Source organism: Daucus carota, chromosome 8 (assembly GCF_001625215.2).
Source record: "Daucus carota subsp. sativus chromosome 8, DH1 v3.0, whole genome shotgun sequence".
Taxonomy (NCBI): Eukaryota; Viridiplantae; Streptophyta; class Magnoliopsida; order Apiales; family Apiaceae; genus Daucus; species Daucus carota.
Window position 1 is genome coordinate 21100047 of NC_030388.2, and position 25511 is coordinate 21125557.

Sequence of the window (25511 nt, forward strand, 5' to 3'; positions counted from 1 at the left end):
CACTTCCCAAAACTCCCCCAAAATAAAACCTTTACAATCAAAACCGTTAAAATTCAATCCAAACTCTCATTAAACGCCCCAATTTCCCTAAAAATCGAATCTTTCCAATCAAAACCGCCAAAATTTAATTAAAAACTCAAGATCCAATCACAAAAACACGAATTCTTGAATAAAATCAGAAATCGACAAGATCTAGGGTTTATAAAACGATGAATTACACAACATAGATTAATAAAAATGTTACCTTTATTGCACGAAATGAACAAGGATCAAGAGTGTAATAAGGAAGGTAATTAGAGAATCTATAGACACAAGATTTGTATGTATATATGAGTATTTCTATAAATAAAGATGTGTAGAGAGAGAGTATATGAGCAGAGACAAGCCCTCGATTTCGCGCAATACAGTGTTCTCAAATAATATACCACAAGCTTTCTTTTTATTATTTTAATATATTTTGTACATTATATTTATTTTATATTTTTATTTGTATATTTGATATTTATATTTTGTCTTTCTGTGGCTAATTGGCTGTTTATTTAAAGAGTGTAATTTACATGTGTGACTAGGGGTGAGCGGATGCGGTTTCGGGGCGGTTTTTGGATAAAAACGCAACCGGAACCGCATGCCCTCGGTTTTAAAAATTAAAAACCACAACCGCAACCCCGTTTCGGTTTCGGTTTCAAAGCCTCGGATTCGGTTTCTATCGTTTCGGTTTCGGTTAAAAAACCGCATGAAAAAAAAGAAAGAATTATTATACATGAATAACTAAAATTTAATTAAAAATTATATATCCATTCAAAATTTAAACAAACAGAAAGTGTAAAATTCTAAACCATAAGTCTGCATATAGATAAATATCAAGTCATCCACAATACAAGTAGTTGTAGTTTACTTCATTTTGTTTTTGATGCATGCTGTTGCCTAATCAGACTAAGCATCGGAAAGAAAAACAAAACACATCCAGCTTAGAGTTTAATCAAAACATAAAACATTCAGAAAAAAATATAATATACATATGTTATAATATATAACATACATATATAATATTTATTTAAAAATCAGATCGGTTCGGGTTTTTTCGGATCGGTTCCTAGTTATAACCGGAACCGCATATTCGGTTTCGGGTTCGGTTTTTAGATTTTCGGTTTCGGGTTCGGTTCGGTTTTATATGGTTCGGTTGTTAGCGGTTTTCAACGGTTTCGGTTTCGGTTTCGGTTTCGGATTCATTCGGTTTTTTGCTCACCCCTATGTGTGACCATAATTTTACTCAATTCACTACGTAGGTAGTTTAGTACTATGAAAAGTCTGTGTGGCCACCACAGTTATGAAAATATTAACACCTAGCGAAAGTTTTTCCAATTTCGTCGACATGAGCAAGTCCAATAACGTCCTGTTAGATGCCTTATATAAGATAAAATATAATATTTTAATAATTATAAATGTGTCTTATAATTAAAATAGTATTATATTTGAATTATAATTAGAGGGAAGGGAAAAGACGAGAGAAAAGATGTGTAAAAAGTAAGAGAAAAAAAAATTTTATTGATAAAACTGAAATAGAACATGCAACTAAAAAATAGTCACTAAGTGTATGTACTAGTGTTTTAAGACATCAATAGGACATGGTTGGAGGTGGAGCACTCTTTTACATAAAATGTCTTGAATTCTAATTAAGGACACTAGTTTAAGACTCTTGGGCTTATTCTTAGATCAAATCGAAGAATTGGTTCTATTTGATTATATTTTTGCCGATGGTAGGGTTGAAAATCGTTTCTGATTTTAAACTAAAAAATACCAGAAATTTATTCAAAATCAAAAGTTAGTTTAAGATATTTTCTTCAATTACTTAATTTTTTTTATTCTTTTATATAAGTTATTCACAAGTCATAAATTACTCATAAATAACTTTTATTCTATTATTATATTTTTAATAACTTATAAGTCATTAATAAATTAAAATTATCCAAACAGACATTTTAAACTCTCAGCTTATCATATTAAATCATTTTAAATCATAAGTCATTATTTTAAATTCAGTCAAATGGACTCTAAATCAAGTATCGTTTGCAACTATGTTTTAATACTGTCAAATGTGGGTAAAAATTTTATACGATCAATCCAGTTTATACATTACATATAACGCTTATTTTTGTGTTCATTGAAAAAAAAATTTATTTTTGTGATTTGTACCACATATTTAAAATGAATGAATTTTAGACACTTTGATCCGAACGAAATGGATTAGGATAATTTATTCCATTTTGCTAGCATGACCGGACATAATTTTCATTCATTTTCAATCCTAAATGACCATTCAGTTCGCCAAAAATCATTTAATCCAGGAGAAAATATTTATAATTTTTTTCTTCATCAATCATTCCATTCTACAAAATTTAAACTAGAAATTTGACCCACACGTTTTAGAGGGAATGCTCCATTCCATTTTCACTATAATCTAGACAATTTTAATCATAATAAATTTAGACTCGTTCATGCTTACTCACTATTATCTCATTCAATTCTCCTTTTATTTTAGAATTCTTCGTAATTTTTCATTTCGTTATCTAATCATTTAATTTCATCCAACCAAAGAAAACTCAAAAGAAGAAAATAACATCTTAGGTCACAAAAAGAAGAAAATTGATCATATAGATTACATCATTAAACATTTGAGAACTAGTTCAATTTCATTTTCGACTTTCTTGAATAAGAATGATAAAGAGTTAGGGATGGTATAAAAATTCAATCTGAATGGATATCCGACCATTTCAATCCGAATGGATTTTACCAAACTCGATATCTTGGATTTGGATTTGATTTTTATACTCGGACGAACTTGAGTTCGGATATTAGGTATTACTTATCGAAATCCGACCCGAAATCCAAATCCAATCCGAACCCGATCCAAATCTGAAACCCGAAAAAAAATCCAAATAACATATGTTATATATTATATATTATATATTATTTATAATTTTTTGGGCCATGAATATATTATTATTATACCTGTATTTTCAATTTTCAGTTATTATTTAATGTTATACTAGGTCAAGAGTCACGTGCACGTTCACAGGTCTCAACTCTCAGTCTCTCGTAGAGTCACAAGATCCCTAATTCTAAAATCTCACATTCATATCTCATATCTTTGACGCCTACACACACACATAAGTATATATACTTAATATTGTTTGTAATACATATAGATAAGTGTGAATGTGTATATTCCTGAGTGATGGTTTAATTTTTTATTTATTTAATGAATTACTCTCAAGTTTCAGACTCCGTATAATGAAGATTGTTATTTAGAAATTAAATATGATTTAAGATTTTATTAATGTGTAATACTTTATTATTAACGTAGTTAAATATTAATTAAATGAAATTCATGTGCGAGAAAATCAAAGATAAAATTATTATAGTACTACTTATTTTTTGGAATTCGGGTTGTGGATAAACCCGAACTCAATCCGAAACCCGTGAATTTGGATTTGGATTTGATATGTGAAACCCGTTTGGATTTGGATCTTAGATATCTGAACTGATCTGACCCGTTGTCATCAACTATTGCTCATTATTAGCTCCGTTAATTACTCAAGTTGCACATCACATAAAATAAGCAAGGAGAATGGACATTTAATTACCTTTTTCAGTGAACTCAAAGATGCTAAACAGATGCAACTCATCATAGTAAAACGATCGTTGGAGGCCAAATACAGAAGTGAAAGAAGGCATTGAAGATGTGTCCATTATATATCGAATAAATCAGATTGTATAGAAGAATACCAATGATTTTCAACTTGTTACTTATATATTTGTTGTAATTTATGTTTAAGTGTTCTCACATGTGTTCCATAATTATGAGGGCTTCTCTGTATATAATATTTGTGTTATTGGATGTCCTTAATTTGTGTATATTACTTATTTACAGAGTCTTTCTGATACATTTGATTGCTCCCACCAAGCTTTCTAATTGAAATTGTGATGCATCGAGCACTGATTAAGCCTCCTAGAAGGATAGTCAAGTAAAAATGTAGTTGATTTTTTTCTTATACCTTCGAATTTGTTTTTAAAGTTAAATACTCACAGTAGCCAAATTTTTAGAAGTCATAGTCAAGATTCTTTCTGAAAGTGAAACAATATGTTTAGTGGCCTTATATCCGATTTTTGGGATTCTAGTTAGCTGATGAGGTCATTCTCGTTGCTTAGTTATTTTTCTAGTCATAGATCTCTACCTGCTATATGTTAATTAAATTGTAGCAAGTCTTTTGATATCATCATCAGGGACCATAGTATTGTGCACTAGTGTCTTTAAGGCCTTTGCAAGCACATAATCGATATTCGCCATAAAAAGTTGGCAGCATCGTGATTGGAATTAACAAAAATGTTATGGATGGATATGAACAGAATATATCCTCTATGCTGATTAATGATAGAATTATACTAATATCCCACTTGTCAAATAAACAAACTATAAAGCATAATTCAACTATACTCTTTCCATTTCAAATTATATTCAAACATTTTTTCTGTCTTATTAGACAAGCTATAGTGAATCAAGATTATAATGTATTAGCTAATCTGTAGGTTTGCTTATAGCCTCATTCGATTCACTTCCTGGTTTCTCATTTGGGAGATAATATTGTAATGTTTTTTCCATTCTCTAAAGATGGTGCTCATGCTGCCCTCCGCACAAGCTTATGTGATTCTAATTTTAGTAGTTTACTAACATATATACATGTTAGAGCAAGTCACATGTGCTGACTAGTCACCTATGCAATTCCAAATAATCTTTTTTTGTGTAAATTCATTAACAATTGCTCAGAAGTACATAACTATTGTACTATAAACAGCTTTGATCAATAATTATGAAATCTTTTATAGTATAAACTGTATTGAAGAAACAATTTATTTACAGTGATCCTTAGAATGTTATTACACATGTATATGTAGAAGGTATATTGATGATTCAAGTATACTTACATTATAAACAATATTGTTTATTGATATTAAAAAATGAAAAATGGATAGCTTTAGCCAGTAGTTGAAGCCAACCCAACCTGCAACCATGGAGAAGACACCGGATCTAATTCCATTTCTTTATTCACATTGCTCAATTTAGCCACCTTTTTCTCCCTACCTTTTTCTCCGAGACTATAATCATGCAATGACAGACTCATAGCAGTTTCCAAGTTAGTGGTTTGACAAATTTGTTTTTCATCATTGTCTTCAATATTTATATTGATTTTTGCAGAATTTCTTTTTGAACTTTCGAGGGTGGGAGGAAGATTCAGATCAAGCATTGTGGAACCCATGACTCCCACATTTTGAAAACTTTGAGCACTATAGTTTTGAAAATGGTCATGAAAACTTGGCATGTATGCGCCATCGCTTTGGAGCCAATGACACCTCTTATGCCCTCCCAAAGCTTGTCCAGACGAGAATGTTCGGTGACATATTGAGCATTCATGCATCTTGGACTTTCCTGAATTTGCATGAGACATAACGTGATTATTAGAATTGTTAGTAGTAATATTGAGTTCCAAGGGTGTTGAGAATTCATCATGGCTGGAGGAATCTTCATTAGCAATGTCAGTATCAGCTGAGGTCAGATGATCAAATCTTGCAGCATAACATCCTTTAACTTTCTTATGACTGGCTCTATGCCCTCCCAATGCTTGGTGGGAGTTAAAAACTTTTTTACAAGCTTTACATTGAAATAACCCTTTTGCCACCTCTTTAGACTTGTTGTAATAATCATCTTCGTTACAAGAATTAGAATTGTTCGACAATGTGACAAGGAAATTAGCGAGATCTTCTTCTTCTCTCGAAATCCGAAATTCATCAAAACTCTGAAATTCCTTGGCTCTCAAATATTCCAAAATATAACCCCTGTTAGCTCCTCCACCCTCGCCCTCCAAAGACGAAAAAATCGACAGTTTTTCATCATCGAAACTTGACTTCCCATAATAATCTCCACGTGGCGATGATCGAAAACTCACAAATCGATTGGACGTCCTTCGAAGGAAATACGAATGCTTGTCACCTTGGGATTCGTGCCCGAAATCGGCCTTAGAAGTAGCTGGCTGTTGTTCTCCATGAATTCGATCAATAACCTCAGCAATATTATGCGCTCTCATATGTCCCCCGAGAGCTCCACCACAACTAAATCCCCTGTTACATATCTTACAATAGTGTAATATCGAACTAGTACTTTCCTTATGATTACTCTCTTCCACCACCATTGCCATAATAAAACACAAAATGTGCAAATACTAAATCGTAAAGAAACAAGCATGCATGAGAAATAATACACCAGATCATTAAACAAAAAGGTGTGCAGTGAATTTATAATAGTAAGGATGTTAATGGATGGTATGATATTGCATGTACAAGACAAGTCCTGATTTTTAGTACAGTTAGTTGGCTATGGATACAAGGAGTGAGAGTAAGAGTACGACAAGTGTAAGATAAACTAGAAATTTTTGATGGTTGGGAGAATATTTCTAATAATTAGTGAGATGTGTGGGCAGGACAAATTATAGAACAGACAATTGTAAGGAAAATCCATTTTGTTCGTGTTAAATTTGAGCGATGAATATGATAAATAGATAAATATAGTATGTCATAAGATAATGATGGAACATAATTATTTGACCATGGAGTGGTCTTTACTAATTCAATCTATTCATCTTGTCTTTGTTATTATAACGTAAACATTAGTTTCTTCTAATAATATCATTTCAACTGACTGGACATTGATAACTGGCAAGAACTCTTCTCCCGAAAAATATTAAGTTAGATTTTGTATTGTAATTAGGACGAACACAAACAGATATGTCTATCACTGTATCCAACATGTTGATAACTACGGTGTCGCTCCTCCTCCCATCTTGAGGGTGCATTCGATTAGGATTTCTGAACATTGGTCCAATAATAACTTCATGTGATAATGTCAATTGTGATGTTAGTGCTTTCCGAGATGTTGGTGCAATTCAAATCGCTTGGAATATCTTTGATTTCATTTTTAGCTTTAAGAATTTTTAAATTCTATGTGTTAAACAATTAGGAAACAAAACAACTAATTATTTTTAGTTTGTTATTTATTTTCCAACTTGGTTGCATTGACAGTTACGGGTTTGTCCCGACTATATTTTATTCCGATTAATGAAAGTTCTTTTCTGTTCCGGCAAAAAATACTTATTTTTGTTTTTTATGTTTTGAAGATACATTTGTGTTAAAGTAATAAGTTTTTTTAATGAATATATATTTTTAAATAATGAATAGGTGGGTTGAATTAATAATTTTTTATTGGATATTTTTTTTTTTAAAAAACGAATAATTAAGATCGCGAAAGAGATATTTATAAATAAATAGGATCGAAAGATGTGATTTAGTAGAATGTTTAAATATGTTAGTGATAATCAGAAAGAACCCAAACAAAAAATGTTATAAAATAAAAATGTTTGTAGATATATTCAAATATCGATCCATTAATTTTTTTAATATTTTTATTGTAATAATATTATAGATGATCGATTATGCTTTATTCTCTCATTATTATCATTTTCTCTTCTTTTTTTTTTTTTTTGAAATTCTCATTATTATCATTCTTAAATTAATTTATTTCAACTTATTTTATATGAGAGTAATTATTAGAGAATAAGGATCCAAATTTTACAAAACTTACGACTGATAGCCAAAATAACAAAATTGAGATAAATGACCTCCAATATCATTCAATAACGTAGATGAAATAGCGTTCATAATTTTCAAGATCATATTTTTGAATACTGCTACTTTAGACATTAAAATTTGAAATTATGATAGTAAGGACAACACCAAATTATTATTAGGACAATGCTAGGTACCCTAAATTATTTTTCCAATAATATTCTCAAATAGGTGATTTGTAATTTGAGATTAATATATTAGTGAGATTGATGTAATTGCAGGATCCATAATTATGTAATAACTCAATATTTAAAGCTACACGTGAAATTTGGAAAATTTTTGAGAAAATATTTCGAAATGTCAGATTTTCTTTTTTATCATGATCGATCGATATTTCACTCTCTCGTGGACAGCACTCTTCATTAAATTCGATACGAACATATGCAGTCAATTTTTATACTCCTACATTTATGAGAATGCAATCAAGTTTCCATGAACCCAATGTGCAAACTTTTATTGTGGTTTAGAAATATTCTAAAATTTTCAAAATTTGTTCTAATCTCTTTTCTCAAATTTTAATTAATAATATTTAATTAATTTCGCTCATATTGATGATAATAATAAGACTATCTGTACGTAGATAAATCAACTAACAAAACTATTTATTTGTTACATTATTTGTACAAAAAATTGAGACATGATTCAGGATATTAATACAATAATTATAAAAACACAGTTCATAAAATATCATTATAAACAAATCCCATATATTAAGGATCACATGCATTTAGATGATTTAATCATATTACTAAAATCATACTCTGTTTATACTCTGTTGTTTCTGTAAGTTCTTTATGTTATTTTTTGACAAGCATTTTGAGTTTTTTTGCAATATTTTTTAAGTATTTTTGCTTAATAAAAATTTAAACTTGAACCGAAGGAGTAATATTTTTTTTCTAAAATATATAATTAAAACAAAACAGATATTAAATGGCTATTTTTCTATCAGACATTAAAGTATTACTATTATTATCTAAACGTCCGAATATATCTTTTTATGTGTTTCGAAAATATATTTTTATGTTTTTCGGTTAGATAAAATTTTTTTTTAATGAATGAAATCCCCCGCTTGTTTTATCTCGAGATACAACTAAAATGTAGACCCTCGCTAAAAAAATAAAAATGAAGCAGGGTAACCGGATAAAGTCACAACGAGAGATGCAAAATAACAACAAAAGTGTACAGATCTTCACTTCATGTTTTTATATAGTACATCAAACACATGCTGACACAATATAAACGCGTTGTCTATTATTCCATTCCTTCAAAGATTGATTCCTTATTCACACGAACAAACCACTTGCTCAACCTAATTATCCCAATCACATTACTACTTGTTACATGTAATCACAACTAGTATTATTATCATCTTCCTAGTCAAAACACCATTTGAGATTCCAGGAAAAGATTCAATCTTTAGGCCTAATATGATTATACAAGTGGAAAGATTTGATTTTGAGGGTGTTTTTAGATATGGGTGTTGGACAAGATTGCAGAAATCATAACCTGGCTTTGCTAAATCATACAAAGCACAGAAAAAAGCAGCTGCTTTGGCCTATTAGGTGGACATTGGTTTGTGGGGTGTTGTTGTTTGTTGTTGGTTTGGTTTCATTGTGCATTGGTCATGTGGTTTCTGATCAGGAGTGGTACTCTCATCGATTTATTAAGCGTAGTTGGTACTACAAAATGGTACTTAATTTTAACTTATTTTGTATGATATTGTGTTTTTTGAGCTGATTTGTGCTGTTAAGAGAAATGGGGTGTATCCGGTTTTTAAAGTTTGTGTCATTTTCTATCTAATTGCAATTAAAGTGACATTGCATTGGCGCGGTTATATTTTTTGGCTGTTTCTGTGAGCTGAATTAGTAGTGTTATGTTTCTGGTAAAGAAAAGAATACGCACTTGGTGTGCTTTATTGTGACAATGTGGCTCACGGGTATAAGGATTTTTGTTCTTTTTGATTACTAGCAATCATATATGTTTTTCTGTGTCTTGATTGGAGGAAATGGGGAAAATTGTTCTGAAAGAATGATAGGAGGACAAATACTAGATTACAGCTCAAATGCTAAATCTTTATTGCAGTCAACAAGTTTGTTGTCAACAACTTTGGTTTCTGGATAATTGACTCGCATTAACATCTGTCTAGATATTTAGACCATATGTATCAAGCAGTGGAAACTTCAATGCGTTTCTTTTCTTAATATTTTTTCTCAAGGCAGTGAAAAATGCAGTCCCTCGTCAAATAATTTATCTATTCTCACAAGTTATTATTGGTGGTGGTGCTTTAGGATAGAGCTCATGCACCGGTGGATATCTGGAAATCTGAGTTTTCCAAGTTCTACTACGGATGCAGTGAAAGAGGCCCTCGCTTTACTCGTAAGTTGTCCTCTGCTCACTTTGCCGCTGAGGCATCTTTTAATTTCAGGATTTAGTCTTCAGTCTTCACCTATTCTTAAGTAACGATACTGTAGTGATTGACAGCTAGTTCTGGTGAATTTGTGCTTGGACAGAGTAAAAAGCTTAATCTCATGTATCAGCTCTATTTTCTGTTCTTTTCTACTAATTTAACTTGTGTACTTCTTTTGTTTATTTTCTCAATACCGTTTTGCCTGTAACACTCAGACTAGTAGATACTAAATGCACATTTAATATGTACTCTCCCCATTTATTTCATTAAAATATAAAAAAATTATACTGTCTCTATTGGTAAAATTTTAGCTGCTGTACGTGAGAGATCATCAAACGGATATTTGCTTATTGCGGCAAGTGGAGGGCTGAACCAGCAACGAACTGGTGTAAGTATAATCTATTTGCTACTTACTACACATACAGTTCAGTATCTGCTTTAAGCTATGTTTTGGCGTCAGCTTTACTTATTTCTGTCTACATACAGATAAGATAGAATAAATTTTCCTATAACATTCTAATTTGCCGTTGCTTTGTGCACTCAGATTACTGATGCGGTGGTGGTTTCATGGATTCTAAATGCTACTCTGGTTGTGCCTGAGCTGGATCATAATTCATTCTGGAAGGATGACAGGTGAATTAATATCCCAGTACAAAATGAGCCAATCATTAATAATCATGTACAATTCTAAATGTACAAAATTGGTATATGAGTATGTGATCTTAGCTGGTTACGTATCATTATCACCCACCAACCTCTCTATCAACTCAAGTTTATGAAAATGAACATATATTAGCTTTTTTTAAGCACAGATTCAAATATATTAATATATACTTGATTTATTGTTGAACTCAGTTGTCACTATCTTGCTCAAATTATTGATATTATATAATATGCAGCGACTTTGTCGACATTTTTGACGTGGATTGGTTCATATCTTCTCTTTCAAAGGATGTCACTGTTGTCAAAAGGGTCCCAGATAAAGTTATGAGATCTATGCTAAAACCACCATATACTATGCGGGTGCCAAGGAAATCAGAGCCTAATTATTATTTAGATGAAGTTCTACCTATACTATTGAGAAGACGTGTAAGAAAGCCAGAAAATGTTATTGCATCTTGTGTTTTCTTATATACACATGTTTGTTGAATACACGCCCACTTTTTAATAGTTCTAAAGATCAGGAGCCCGTTTGGCTAACACTTAGGCTAGGGAATTAAAGTGATTTTCGACTTCAAGTTAAAAATATGTACATCTGTGTAATAAGTCAGAATGTAAGTTAAAAGTTGGTAGAAGACACTTTTTTGAATAATCTATCTTATTGTGGTGATTATTTATATGATAAAAGTTAATATTATCATATAAATGGACAATCTATTAAAAAAAAATTATTTTACATATGTAATAACTCATAAGTTATTCATAATACAAAAAAATATTACGCAAGCAGATGGTAATTAATTTGTTTTCTGCTTATTACGTTAAACAACTTTAGGCCATAAGTAATTATTTTAAGTTTATTCAAACGGGTTCTAGAACTCCAGTGATGCTACCTGAATATATGTCTTTTTTCCTCTCCTTTGTCTCAATTTTTTGCTGCTCTTCCACATTATATATATACCATTGATGCATTTTAAATTGTTGCAGGTTGTTCAGTTGACTAAGTTTGATTATAGGCTTGCTAATGACCTTGATGAAGAGCTGCAGAGGTTGCGCTGTCGGGTGAACTACCATGCGTTGAGATTCACAATACCTGTAAGCGATATTGGTCAGCTGATTATACTGAGAATGCGGAAAATGGCTAGACGCTTCATATCAGTTCATTTAAGGTTCATCCTTTTTCTCCAAATATTAATAGTCATGTTAAGTTTGCATGTAAGTGGGGAACTTGCCTTTGTAAGGGACTCATATGGTAAATTTTGTCCCTGCACATGTCCTAAAAATCAAGAAAGTGTCTAAAATAGAATATTTTTGAGGGTGTCTAAGATTTTAAAAAATTCTGGTTACAAGGTTTCAGAGTCAGGGGATGAACAATGTGAAAAGATGAATCACAAAAAAATGAGAATTTTTTCCCTCATGTACCTTTTGTATTTTCCCTCTTTTTAATTTGTTCTGCGTTAGGTTTGAACCAGATATGCTAGCTTTTTCTGGTTGTTACTTTGGCGGAGGTGATAAAGAGAGATACGAGCTTGGTGAAATAAGGAAACGGTGGACAAATTTACCTGTAAGATTATTATTGCTTTGTGGACTGCTACCTTTTTTTGTTTGCAGATTCCATAATTTTCTTATACACAAAGTTCAGTAAAAACATCCTGACAAAAAACATTATAAGGTTCAGTGAACAAATTTAATTCTTGACATGAAAATCGTTTTTAAAACTCTTCTGGTAAATTTTAACTTTACAATATCCCCTGGTACAGGAAACTACCCCTGATAAGGAGCGAAAGCGAGGAAAATGCCCCCTTACACCCCATGAAGTGGGTTTATTGCTACGAGCACTTGGTTATAATAATAACTCTCTTGTCTATGTTGCATCTGGTGAGATTTATGGTGGAGAAGAGACTCTTCGACCCCTCAGAGAGCTATTTCCAAATTTTTATACAAAAGAGATGCTTGCTGGGGTGGAGTTGCAACCCTTTGTTTCTTTCTCTTCTCGTCTTGCTGCCATTGACTACATTGTTTGCGAAGACAGTGATGTCTTCGTCACCAACAATAACGGAAATATGGCAAAGATACTTGCCGGTCGGAGGTACAAATTCACATTTATGACTACTTTGGCACTTTAAAAGATTCCATATGGGTTAGACTTAAAACCATTCAAGAAAAAGACCACTTTTTTAAATGTAGGTACTAGTTAGTGTTGTGCCATTTTTTTAATTTAATTTCGTAAGTAGTGCACCTCTAATACAATTTAAATAATTTCTGTTTCAGTTGAGGTCCATAGGCATCATGTTTTCTTTAGCCCTTCAAATTCCGTTTATTTGTCTTGCATGTGCCATGCATTTCTTTTCTGAAACAGAGGGCCCTTTTGACTACTTTAGCCAGACAGTTACATACTTACATTACATCCAACAACTTCACTTGAAGTTTTAAATGAATATCTTTAATTCCTTGATGCAATACAGTTATACCATTGTTTAAAGTTCTTAGGGTTTATTCGTATTTGCAGTACCTTGGTTTAAAGTCTTTAGGGTGTAATTTTGATAAGAATACTCTTTTGCTTATGGGTCAAAGGAGGTACATGGGCCATAAAAGAACCATCAGACCCAATGCGAAGAGGTTAAGTGCTATATTCATGGCACGTGATCAGATGGGCTGGGATACATTTGCAGAAAAGGTGAAGTCATGCCAACGAGGATTTATGGGAGAACCAGAAGAGATGAGACCAGGAAGGGGGGAGTTTCATGAGTATCCTGCTTCCTGCATTTGTAAGAAACCACTGAAGTACTCTGGAAACGGTTCCTTAGGAACAGTTCCCATCGTAGATGCAAGAGCTGAATATAGAAAAATTCATAACACAAGTACAATGCTGAGATTAAATAACTCTGAAATGCAAAATGTGCCAGCACCTTCAACAGGTACCGATGATGTGGATGAACTTTGGGGTGATTAGGTTGGAGAAACTGATAGTCCCCTTTCGGTCTGCAAGTTACTTTCACTAATTTTTTTTCAAGACATGGCATGCAAGTTTGATGCCCCGGCTTTTTTTTTGTCCACTAACTGTTGAATTACAAATTGTTCATCAGTCTGTATTCCAACCGAGCTCTAAATGTTCATATGAAAAATTTTCATTTATGGTCATATTATGCTACTTGTCATCATCTGACAAGGTACAATATTATACTGGAATTGCAATGGATTTATTTGGCATGTTAGTTCCTGTCCAGTTCTATATTTTCTTAATCTGCTAGTTTTGCACCATAGTCCTCATCGATTGGGTGTGCTATCCAATTATTTAGAAAACTCAAAATATAGTATATATTTTTTTGTCCAAAAGAGAACTATGAATAGCTTCAAAGATCTGCAAGAAATGTAGTTAAAGTTCAAAGTTTGATAAATTATAATAATTACATTCAATCATAAAAATTTTATATAAATTGAATTTTTATAGCATTATGAAAAAAATAATGTAGTGTATTTTTTTCTGGTGTACTTTCCACGTTCCAGTATACTTTTCCAACAACAATTTTAGTGAGGCTCACAAAATTGCAGTATCTAATATTTATGTGCAAGAGTTATGGCCAGGAGGAGGATTTGCAAGAGGTTCACACAAAATATAGTCAAATAGATAAAGCAAATGAACTGCATTTCCAGAATTTTCATGCATTCAGTCTGAAAACTAAACATCAAAGAATGGGCAGCAAATAAGATATTAGGAAAAAAGAATACTAAATTAAGGACTGCATACAAGTCTCCATCTTCATCCATCAAGGGTGATTATCCATGATTCCATATACAGTACAGGCTAACGGAGTAAAGTCTTGAAGATCTGTAAGGAATCAAATTATGATAACTTATAAATATCTACGGTCTAGATTCTACAGCTGAAGCAGCAGAGCACGGTCTCAATTCTATCCTCCAGACATGAAATCATTGCCTTCGGAATCCAGTGAACTTCAGATGTGCCAATCTAGACCTTTCCTCATCCATAGAAGCTCAGCCATGGCTGCTACTGTCACCTGCTATACATCATTAAGAAGTTAAACAAGCTTCATGAAGCACCAGGAGGAACCCACACACGCCCGCTATCAATTAACAGAAGAAATCTCTCTTTAGTTTTATTTTACTTTTGCTTCTCAACATTAAAATATCCCAGCCTCAAATTTTAATATTATTACCTCTGTTCAGGTTTTTTTGAACTTTTTCATGCGGGACAGAGGGCATCTTTGAACCGATTAGAGAGCTCTGCAATCCTTCCAATAGCTGCAAGAAATATAACAGATCATATGACACAGTCGTCCCAAAGGTGCTGCCACTACACTAAGATACAACAAAAACAAATTTTCCTCCTATCCCGGAAAAGTAGAATTCTAAGCTATACACAAGGCTTAAAACTTTTGGTCAAAAACTCTAAAGTGCCATATTGATCCTAATTTGTCTGTTTTTCAGTAATTGAATGACACTATCATGACATCCAAAACTGTAGCCACTATAAGGGATCTTTTCTGAATAATTAAAAATGCAAGTATCTCTAAATTAGTGAAAAAATCTAATTAATTTGTGTTCAATATTTATCCTACTGCAATCACAAGAGAAGGCCATGACAGCATGATCAGTCAATTATACGGAACAATATTACTATGCAGGTGCAATTAGAAAGCAAGACCAAATTTGTTGACTATACCCGTGATGTTGGTTGAATCTTCCGGTTTGATCTTCGAATCTCAGTAACATGCGGATCAACTTTCTTATCAACCTCTCCACCAGCTGCATGCTTTCCTTTATTCAGAAGGACGGTTTTGGTACTTGAAGAGGGTACTCTTTTATTTGGAACTCTAGGACCTTTTGAAGAAGTTGGACCTTCAGAAGGGGAATTAGAGACGGAGCCAAATTCCATAAGGTCCCGCAGAGCTGGATTGTTCTGTTCCTTGCTGACAGTTTTCCCCATAGATTTGGCAGATAGCAAAGCATTAGTCTTCTGTGCCACTCCAGACCTGATAACTTTGACCTTGTCTTCTTTAGCTTGCTTTTCTTTGATATCATCTTTAGTATTGTTATTCCAACCACGACCACCCCCTCTTCCTTGAGGCAAGTATCTTGCAGTTTTGACTAAATCGCTTGTTTTTGCATTTTTATTGCATTGGTCAGAGTCAAGATGTTTGCTTACATCCATGAATTTACGCTTCTTTCCTGGCTTAGGAACACCAAAAACCACCCTTGAGCCTTCTTTCTGCAATCCAGTCCTTGCAATTCTTGGAGCATCAAGTTTAATATCTCCAGTATTATTCCCAATGTTAAATTCTTTTTCACTAGCTAGTAAAGGAAGTTGTCTTGATTCATCATGCTCCTTTGATTCCATGAGATCATTGCCTCTTAAACTCTTGTCCACCTTAGCAGCCTCTACAGCGGGATGTCCCAACTTCACACGCTTCTCCTGTGGTGTATCACCCTGGAAAGTATATCAAATTTAGTAAAATCAGCATCTTTCTACATATATTCCCATTAATAGAATGCAGGTTTTTTGTTAATTAGAGCGCAGAGCTTGTAATCATGAAAGTATTAAACCTGAGTAGGGGACTGCTGAACTGCAGAGGGGCACTCTATCCACTTTCCATCCTGCCAAGTTACGGTTGGGCGAAGATTCCATGTTTTAACAGCTGAAGTGCCTCCAAGAGCTGCAACAAAATCATAAACAGTTTTCACCTCATTCCAATTTAATATCATCAGAGATATCAACAGAATGCCTCTAGCTCAATGTAATAGACTGCAACAAACCTGGAATAGATATTTTAAATGTTGTTTCATCATTTTTCTTCTCAGACACAACTCCCTCAAGCCAGCTAAACATAAAAATCAACAAAAATAGATGAGTCAGTACAACAGTCTGACTTTAGAACTGCAAACAATAAAAACGTTCAATCTAGGACAAACTGTTGAGATGTATTGAAGCCATCCATAACAGTTTATTTGTAAAAACTGGATAAGGAATCTGATATATTAAGAGGTCAATACAATGTGTTCATTTTTAGAAAATAAAGAAGGGGGCAAGAAAAACTTGTAAGTCTTAAACTTAACAATACTGCAAATTCATGATTAACAATTGGCGACTATCGTTAACAGCAGTATAGCAATGATTATTAATCTTGATTATAAGTTACGATAAGAGTAAGGTGATGATTAAAAAACATTACAGCATTTACATTGATAGAAACCCGAGCCCTTTGCACAATTAAATTAGCAATAGCACAAGGTCCTTTAGTTCAACACTCGAGCAAATTTTACTCTGAGCTAGTTGAAAACAAACCTACCAGATAATTAGGCGCCCGACCAATCATCAAGTAGTCTACAACTTAAGTCCTACAATTTATTATCATGGATTGCAACCAGAACAACAAACTTTTTTAACAAGCATAATATACCAAGTAATGTCAAAAAAAAAAAAAAAAAGAAACAGACCAAGAAAGCTATTTAGTTGCCGACACCAAGTAATGCTCATGACATATAAAGATATTTTCTGAGACAGTAACAATGAAATCTTAGTATGCCTATGCCGGTCAAGGGAATGCACATATTGACTAGCAGTATCTTAAAAACAGAAATTTGTATTCAATGTCCAATATACGATAATTCAGTGCAAGTGATTTCATGTCTGCTGATAGCTTAATTAATTTTGTGATGGAAAACAAATTTTCAGAGAGACAAACAAAGAGCTGAATTATGATAAGTCAATGACAATTTGATTTAGTCAAAAGAAGATTTGGATAGATATGCTCATTGATTACCAATCTTGCATCCACGCGTCAACTCTGTCTCCAACACACCAAGTATAGTCCATCACTGCCGCTCTCCGTCTCTTCCTACTTCTTTCAAAGCACATGCTAGTTGCAGGATGTGGAATACGTATTATAGGTGCCTTGGAGTTATCCCCTTTAAGTGGAACCCATTCCTTTAGTTTCCCTGACCCTTAAAAAGAAAAAAGCAAGGTAAATATGTGGATGTCGGATTACTGGATCATTTAGTCAGTAACCAAAAACAAAAGATGATACCAGGAATGGCACATATATGCTACCAAACCCCTAAAATTGAGATAATACTCTTAAGCTACATTCCCTTCTCCGTCCAGGTTTAGTCATTCTAGGCTTAACATAATATAATATTAACACACTGCCATCTCTGCAGACGGTTGCATCATTACGACATGCAGCATGTCATGTTACTTTGATTTGCTATTTGCTAATCAGTACAAGAAATCTTATGCATTTTAAGTACATTCGATTACAGTCGTCTAAAATTCAATAAGCTATACAAACTAAATTTGGTTCAAATATTCTACTCATATAAGTTTCTGAAAAAGATATCAACTGCTAAAATATTGCCCAGCAGTCTAAAAATTACCATCATCTGCTTGGAGTTCAGTGTAACAGACAAAAGCTTTCTCGTCATCCGAATTCAAAATCTTGGCTGGATACCATGCTGCCTTATATTTACCCCCTTCTTTGAAGACCTAAAATATTAAATACCACATTCGTTCGTTAAGCTAAGAGTACACAGAAATTATAACGAAGAAAAATAAAATGTTACTTAATAAGTTCAATCCATTTCTTCGGAATTATAATGGGAATAAAAAGTTATAACAGAACTGCATCATAACTTATAAACATAAGAAATCTAAGCAAATATTTAACCAACCTCGACAAAGCAACCTTCCACCATTACATTCTCAAGAGATGTAAGTGGTGAAATTCTTTGGGCATCACGAGATTTAACAATTTCAGAGTTTGTTCCCCCATATGAATCAAGAGCAGGGTCAGATGCACGGTGGCCTCTTTGAGTAGACAATGAGTTCTTTCCAACACTTGCAATAGTACCTTCAATACAATCAACATATAAGTAAACCAACAAACAGACACTATAATAGATTAATATCTCTTCAATAACCTACCACGATCCACTGCTTCTCCCGTAACAATTGCTCCATCTTTTGGTGGTTGAGCAGGAACAAGCTTTTCAGGAACAAATGTTTTCCGTTGGTCAATGCCTGCTATCACCCCTTGTTCAGGAAATACCTGGGGAGTTCTCCAGTAGTCCATAGGACCAGAGCCTAACAACTCACTCAAAGGCAAGGGATCGCCAATAGAAACAATTTTTCCGGCTTGTGAAACGGCCTCTGCTGCCAGTTCAGCAGCTTTAACCATAGCATCCAAGTTTTCAGCATGCTTTGAGGCAGCTGTGGCAGCTTCGACTCTCTTCTTAACTGTCTCTTTCGCAGCAGTAATAATTGAACTAGTGGAGACATTTCCTTCTCCAGCCAACAGAGAACTATTTGAAGAACAGGCCATAGACATTCCAGTGCTATGGGGATCTTTTCTGGTTACACTTGCGGTTGATACCTCATCCGCCATTAGTTTTGCTCCAATTGCAATATTCGATGCAAGTTTGGCTGCTGCAGCTGCAGCCTTTGCAACAGAAGCAGCTGCAGCTATTGCCATAGCTGCAGAAGAAAGTTTTGTCTCATCATCAAATCTTAAACCAGAATTCTTCAGCTTACTCAGCTGGCTCCAAACACCATTGCAGTTTCCGACTGCAGCAGCAGCATGTGCAGCAGCACCTTCTGCTTGTAACCTAGCTGCCTCGACTGCATTCAGTGATTCCTCTGACATTATACTATTCTTATCCACAATCTGATCCACTCTCGTAGGTTGATCACTCGAAACTAATGGATAGACAGCTGGTAGATTGTTGCTGGAACGGCCTGTTGATCCCAAAAAAGTAGCTGTGGCTGCATTTGGCATAGATGATGCATTATTGACAGCAGGGGATCTCATTTCTGGCAGACTTGGAGCGAGCAAAGAATTCTGGAAAATAGCCTGGGGAGCAGTTCCTTTTTTAGAGATATGATTACTTGTATCACTTAAAGATGCTGCCTGATCTAAAGTTAGTGACGGGATTTGCCCTGGGCTCTTGCTGACAGAAACCTTCTTCCTCTTCTTATGTTTAGTATTATCACAAATCTGACCAGGCAGAACAGAAGTCTTTGTTACATCAGTCTGAAAATGAATCCCTGAAGACAGCCCAGCACTCCCACCAGTGGAAACAGAAAATTGGGTTTGCTTTCTGGCAGGGTCACTTGGCACAGATGAAACTTTGGATGGGGTTAGTTTTACTGGTTCAGTACAAAACTTTGAAGATACAGATGCATTGACATCAAGGGATGAAGTTTGTGGAGTAGCAACCCACTGACCAGGAAAGTTAATCTGAGAAAGCCAAGAGGGGTTCTGTTCACCAAAACCTTTTGTACCTTGGGGCTGACAAGGCTGCAAGGGACCAAATGGCTGATGATAATCAACATATGTGCCACTGGACTGCAAACCAACACCAGAGGGGGTAGATACGTTCCAAAGAGGTGATGATAGGGGTATAATAGGATTAACAACTGGCGATGGGATATCCTTACTGCTAGCTCTATCTGCAGGTAAAGTAGATTTACTCTGACGTGAACTTTTACTTTTTTTAACTGGTTGATCCGAACCTTTGCTACCTGCTATCATTATATCACAACTATAATAATATTATCCAAAATCTACATAATCAAAAAAAATTAAAAGAATTTTAACTTGCCAGAGAATGATCGCACAGGGGTTTCCAGGTTGCTGGCATCTGATTTCTGAGTTTGTATCCTTTCACTACAAGCACGCCATGCACACTCCCAAAGACATCCACCACTACCATCTGCAGAAAAAACAGTTCTTAAACTGCTTGCAAGTTTACATAGTCATGTAAGGATTAAAGAGATTACAGCTAATACACTAACCAGATGGCCCAAATGCTGCAATCATACAAGCCTCGTCAGGTACGGAATTTTGCCTGCGACAACCATCATTTATTAATGAGTATATTTGCTTCCGTAAACCTAAAACACAATATCCTAGATAGCCAAAATCAATTCTTACTAGAACGTCTATTAAAGTAATCAATCATCATTACAACATTACTAAGTCTAACGAATCTAATCCTTGTGTTGAATACTCAATTTGCATGACTGAGCTTCAATATAATATTTGAACTTTTGAGAGGCATCATCAGCCTACCCACTTTATACTAGTGAAGCTAGTTCATACCACGACCAGCACTTTTCTTAATTTATAGGTCTGACCCATCTCTATGTACAAGACATGCTTAATATGTAGCAAATCAAGAATAAAACTTACATTAGTGATCCATATACAAGTATCTGTGCTCGCAATTGCACTTGTTGGGTATCAGTGAAAGGTTGTTGATAATATGCGGGAGTAACTGAAGTGTTTAAATCTGGAATAGTAGACATGGGAGTAGGAAGGGCGCCACAAACTTTTATACCACTTAGTTCAGCATTGCTATTCCCAGGTAAACTTGAGATCATCATTGATTTATCTTCGTCAAACTGTTTCGAAGGTGTTTCCTGCATACCTCTTTTCCTACTATTTGTTCTAGCTGTTGTCTTAACAGAACCTAGTCTTGTTTTCCGCTCAGAGGTCCCTCTGGCACCTGCACGTTTCTTACCTGACATAGGTCCAGGTCCTTCAGAATTTTCAAGAGAATGTTCAGGCATTGTAAGATCTATCCGAGAGCAATCAGCTGCTAAAGGATATCCCTCAACATCCTTCCATATACACATTTGAATTAGAAATAAATCATTAGGTCAGAATAAAAGAAGTAAAAAAACTACAAAGGGATGATTCAATACAAGTAGAAACATACAGTTGATATTTTGTTGACTGGGATGCTCGGATATGATGGTGAACCCTTGATGATTTCGCTTTCAGATAAACCAGTAGATGAACTGACCTCCATACTGATGTTTGTCCCTTCATTGGAATTATCATGTTCCATATGCAATGCAGCAGATTGAACATTTTCACCAGCACCAGCTGTTCCTTCAGAATGATGGACAGTGGAGACTGAGGCATCTTTGCCTCTCGACGTCTGTCCAGTTTCACTTATCGGAATCTTTACACAACTGACAACAGAGGGAGGTCCCATATTACCATCAGATGGATACTCCTTGACATCCTTCATTACAGATACAAGTGAGGATTAAGAAAGGAGGTGAAGAAGAATACAAAGTAATAAATTTGGCAACCAAGCACAAACAAATATAAAAAACATACTGTTGATCTTTCGTGAACCTGAACAGGATTTAATTGCATATCCTTCATGATTTTTCCCTCTGTTAAACCAGTTGACATGTTAACCTGAGAAGTACTGATTTCCCCATTGTTGAAAGTAGCATCCAATGGAACAGATTGAACCATTTCAGCAGCACCATCTGTTGCCTCAGGATGCTGGACATCACCAATTGAGACCTCTATAGTTCTTGTTTTCTGTTCCTTTTCACTTAGCGGAGCCTTTGCACAACTGATGATAGCAGGAGTATACACATTTTCTTCAAATGAATTAGCAGAGGCATCTCCATCCATGTTCCCAATATCTGAAATGCATTTTGACGGGCAAGCAAGAGAAACAGAATCTTCATTCTTCTCAGGTGAATCAACTACAGTAATAAACCAACATTTACAATATAAGAGCTTCAGCTCACAGATGTCTGCAGTGACTATTAAATACAGCAAATGCTAGGGTATTAGAAGGCTCCCTAGATAGCAAACAATGAAGAATATGTATCCACATCTAATCTATTATAAGGAATGTACTAGAGGACATAGCTGGTAAGGCTACAACCTCAAACAAGAAAAGAAGACCATAATTCAGATAAAAACCTTTAGTGCTAGGATTTTCTGTTAATTCTGTTCCGGAAGTTGCTGTAACATCGTCATTCTTTTGGGAAATAGTAGAGGATTCTAGCATGGAGACTGGAACAGATTCTACAGGAACAAGAGTTTGGCTTGATGGTAACACCGCATCTGATAATAAATTTCAATATAAGTACATTAAGGAAAGGAAATTGGTCGATGATTAAAGGTCAAAAATAATGAAAATGAATGGAAAAGATATCATAAGAAGCAAACTTGGTACCTGCAACTTCAGACGATGCCAATTCAGCACTTCTTTCCAAATATATTTCTTCATTGCTTTTATGTGCTGCTAGTGCAGCATCGTCAACCAGCTTTATTTCTGAACTAATTAGAGATGGACATGCTTCCACCTTTTTGGAACCCTCCGGACCTGCTTCTTGATTTATCCGACTTGCTGCATAACATAAATATAATGTCGATTATTGTACAACCATCTAATGCAGTAACTAGGAAGCGCTGATGAGATGTACGTGTGTACCTTGTCCAGATTCAGGAAAACTAAAAGGCTCTAGATCAGCTGACACTTGTGGTGAACTCTCTGTGCCTAATAAATTAGCAACCTGTGACTTATGCTCTTGCTCACCAAAAGTAGCTCCATCAGCAGTAGTCTTGCTCCCGTGAAGCAATGGAGGATCAATCGGCATGCCACACGATGATAAGTTCATTTCGTCTGTAACTTCTGATCCTATTACAATATAGATTTAAATTTAATAATTCAAAATCAGTATTGGGGGGGGGGGGGGGGGGGGATACCTCGCTTTGAAAGAGTTTTTATGATATACCTCGCTCATTACTCGCAGAATTAAGGAGTTCTGCTCCTTGAACTATGTTTGCTTTATTAGATTCATCAGGAGGCAGGGATGTTGTGAGTGACTTTGCATCTTCTGTCCCAAGAGAAGATACATCTTTGTCAAAAAGGTGGACATCTTCCTGCCCAGAGGAAATATGACTTTTGCTCATCTGCACATGTCCACCAACTACGAAAGAGGATGTTTGTGCTTCAGGAGAATTATTATCCTCAAGGACTCCAGATGTTCTGAGATCACTTGAATCCTTAGAAGACAACTGTATTCCACATTGTGATCCAGAGACAATGCAAGATACAGATGTATCCGGATTCTCAGCATATTCAATGCCACTTCCTTCCACCTGTTCAGTAAATTTATGGTCTGCAGCAAGCAACGAAGAAGCTTCAGCAACAGCCACTCCCCCACTACAGTTTTCAGAATTCTCATTCTCAACCACCGAGTCCATATCATGCTCTGGACAGGAAGAATTTACTGTCTTAATGTCAACGGCCTCAACATTCTGTCTTTCCAGACTGTTTGGTTGGTTGCCGAAAGAGTTCTCCTTTAATTCAACAATACTGACTTCGACCCCAGTACAGGCAGAATACTCGGCATCTTTATTCACAACCTCAAAGGTATGAGCATCTACACAAGCCACAGATGAGGTGTCACCCAGAGGATTTTGAATTGGCTCACTAGTCTTTTCACCTTTGTTGCAGGCCCCGACTTCAACATTACCCAGCTGAGAAGTCACTGCAGAACCTTGGTCAATGTTGCAGCCTTCTAAATTGTCAACGGGCTGGTCTATAATATTAACTTTCAAATGTGTAGTATCATCACATTTATCATCTGGTCCCTCATCTGCCTCGCTTAGAATTACACTGGAAACAATTGAAACAACGCCAGAACTTCCATCAACAGGAACATTATCCTTTTTTGATTCTACAGCATTCACATTCCTCCGATCCAGAAAAGAATCAGGAGTCGCAGTAGGTTGTGAGGTAGTTATAGACTCCACCTTATCGTCCTTCTTCAAGTTAGGCTCCATTTCTGTAGCTAAATTGCCTAATTCATTGCCAGTGTCCAACTCCTGAATCAAAGTTTCTCCCTGAATCCTTTCCTCCTGTCCAACGGACTTCAGAAGCATCGCAACAGACTCTGAAGATGTTGCCTCTGACCAAACATTGTTATGCCTTGAAATGGAACAAGGCTCTGTCGCAGATGAACTAAATTCTATACCATTATTTCCTCTAGAAAAGTCCTCAATCCACTGGCTGTCTTCTTGACTCGAAATGCCAAGAAAAACTTCATTTTCGACCAATCCTTCAAATCTTAGGTCACCCTGTAGGCTATCATCAAAATCATACTTGGGAAGAGCAAATGGAGGCACCACGGGTGATGACTTGGAATTCTCTGCATTAGCTGACTTATGGCCTTCAGAAATTTTGTCATCATAATCCATCAGAAAATGCCTATAAAATCATAAAAGCAGGTAAGGAATATAAATACAGAAATAGGACTTCATACATATTTCACACTAGGGAAGTAGGATAACAGCGTCATGCATGACAGAACAACTTAGATTGCTGTGTGTGAATGTTAGGCCGATAGCAACTAAACAATATACTTTTAAGTCGAATTCTCTCTTACTTCAAGCCACGATAAACAGCAAAACCATAGTTACATAGGACTGGGTTCGATTCGAAACGGGGAACGAAATCGGGTACGTGGAACATTAGTTTTAGTGAATCTGGTACGATGGAACGTATAGGTACGATGGAACGTATGGGTACGATTGGTCCTTTTAAAAAGAATTCTATAATCATATATATAAATTCCATTATAATATACAATTTTAGTTGATAATTTATACATTTATAATTTTTTATAAAGAAAAAGATATTGAATAACAAATAAAAGTACACATTTATTGATAAAATAAATTACTTATCATATGACATAGACATGGATCTATTGTTCAAAACAAGAATGAAGTGTGTTCTTGCGGGTCGTCACTTCCGGCGATCTGGGTCGCGACCCTGAACGTTTCGGTTCGCGTTTCCAACCGTATCGGGTACGAACGATCTAGATCGCGGTTCGTGGCAGCGTACCCGTTTCCTTGTATCTATGAGC

At 34.9% G+C, this 25511-nt stretch overlaps 3 protein-coding genes across 8 annotated transcripts in view; 1 reads left to right on the forward strand and 2 right to left on the reverse strand.

The window, feature by feature from the left end:
• Positions 1-5033: 5033 nt before the first annotated feature.
• Positions 5034-6245, reverse strand: LOC108198334 (zinc finger protein ZAT1). Its single transcript, XM_017366091.1, has one exon. The coding sequence runs from the start codon at positions 6243-6245 to the stop codon at positions 5034-5036; it is 1212 nt and encodes a 403-aa protein (XP_017221580.1).
• Positions 6246-8928: 2683 nt separating this feature from the next.
• Positions 8929-14000, forward strand: LOC108197265 (O-fucosyltransferase 29). The gene is made up of 9 exons (XM_017364840.2): positions 8929-9423; positions 10023-10110; positions 10453-10529; positions 10686-10774; positions 11041-11230; positions 11789-11970; positions 12263-12365; positions 12562-12890; positions 13376-14000. Exons 1-9 carry the CDS (start codon positions 9208-9210, stop codon positions 13752-13754), a joined length of 1653 nt encoding a protein of 550 aa, XP_017220329.1. The 5' UTR covers positions 8929-9207; the 3' UTR covers positions 13755-14000.
• Positions 14001-14513: 513 nt separating this feature from the next.
• LOC108199235 (uncharacterized) overlaps positions 14514-25511 on the reverse strand; it is a 17925-nt gene continuing 6927 nt past the window's right edge. Inside the window, exons 2-19 of one of the 6 annotated variants that reach the window (XM_064083463.1) lie at positions 23373-24850; positions 23069-23275; positions 22811-22984; positions 22555-22698; positions 21949-22268; positions 21539-21850; positions 21010-21440; positions 20613-20665; positions 20420-20530; positions 18744-20342; positions 18491-18669; positions 18197-18305; positions 17584-17764; positions 16577-16641; positions 16367-16476; positions 15486-16250; positions 14980-15064; positions 14514-14820 (exon numbers count right to left, since the gene is read on the reverse strand). In XM_064083463.1, the coding sequence (XP_063939533.1) occupies positions 14798-14820; positions 14980-15064; positions 15486-16250; positions 16367-16476; positions 16577-16641; positions 17584-17764; positions 18197-18305; positions 18491-18669; positions 18744-20342; positions 20420-20530; positions 20613-20665; positions 21010-21440; positions 21539-21850; positions 21949-22268; positions 22555-22698; positions 22811-22984; positions 23069-23275; positions 23373-24840 (6336 nt within the window). In that variant the 5' untranslated portion in view covers positions 24841-24850 and the 3' untranslated portion in view covers positions 14514-14797. Of the gene's footprint in view, positions 14821-14979; positions 15065-15485; positions 16251-16366; positions 16477-16576; positions 16642-17583; positions 17765-18196; positions 18306-18490; positions 18670-18743; positions 20343-20415; positions 20531-20612; positions 20666-21009; positions 21441-21538; positions 21851-21948; positions 22332-22554; positions 22699-22810; positions 22985-23068; positions 23276-23372; positions 24851-25511 lie in introns of all 6 variants that reach the window. The other 5 variants (XM_064083462.1, XM_017366966.2, XM_017366965.2 and 2 more) reach the window with 5 other exon arrangements.

What these genes read in the sequence shown, in the direction of transcription:
- LOC108198334 (XM_017366091.1), bottom strand. Translation starts at nt 6,245, where the DNA reads ATGGTGGTGGAAGAGAGTAATCATAAGGAAAGTACTAGTTCGATATTA.
- LOC108197265 (XM_017364840.2), top strand. Translation starts at nt 9,208, where the DNA reads ATGGGTGTTGGACAAGATTGCAGAAATCATAACCTGGCTTTGCTAAAT. An exon ending in AAGAGGCCCTCGCTTTACTC is followed by an intron (nt 10,111 to 10,452) that starts GTAAGTTGTCCT and finishes GTAAAATTTTAG; the next exon opens with CTGCTGTACGTGAGAGATCA. An exon ending in AAGATACTTGCCGGTCGGAG is followed by an intron (nt 12,891 to 13,375) that starts GTACAAATTCAC and finishes TATGGGTCAAAG; the next exon opens with GAGGTACATGGGCCATAAAA.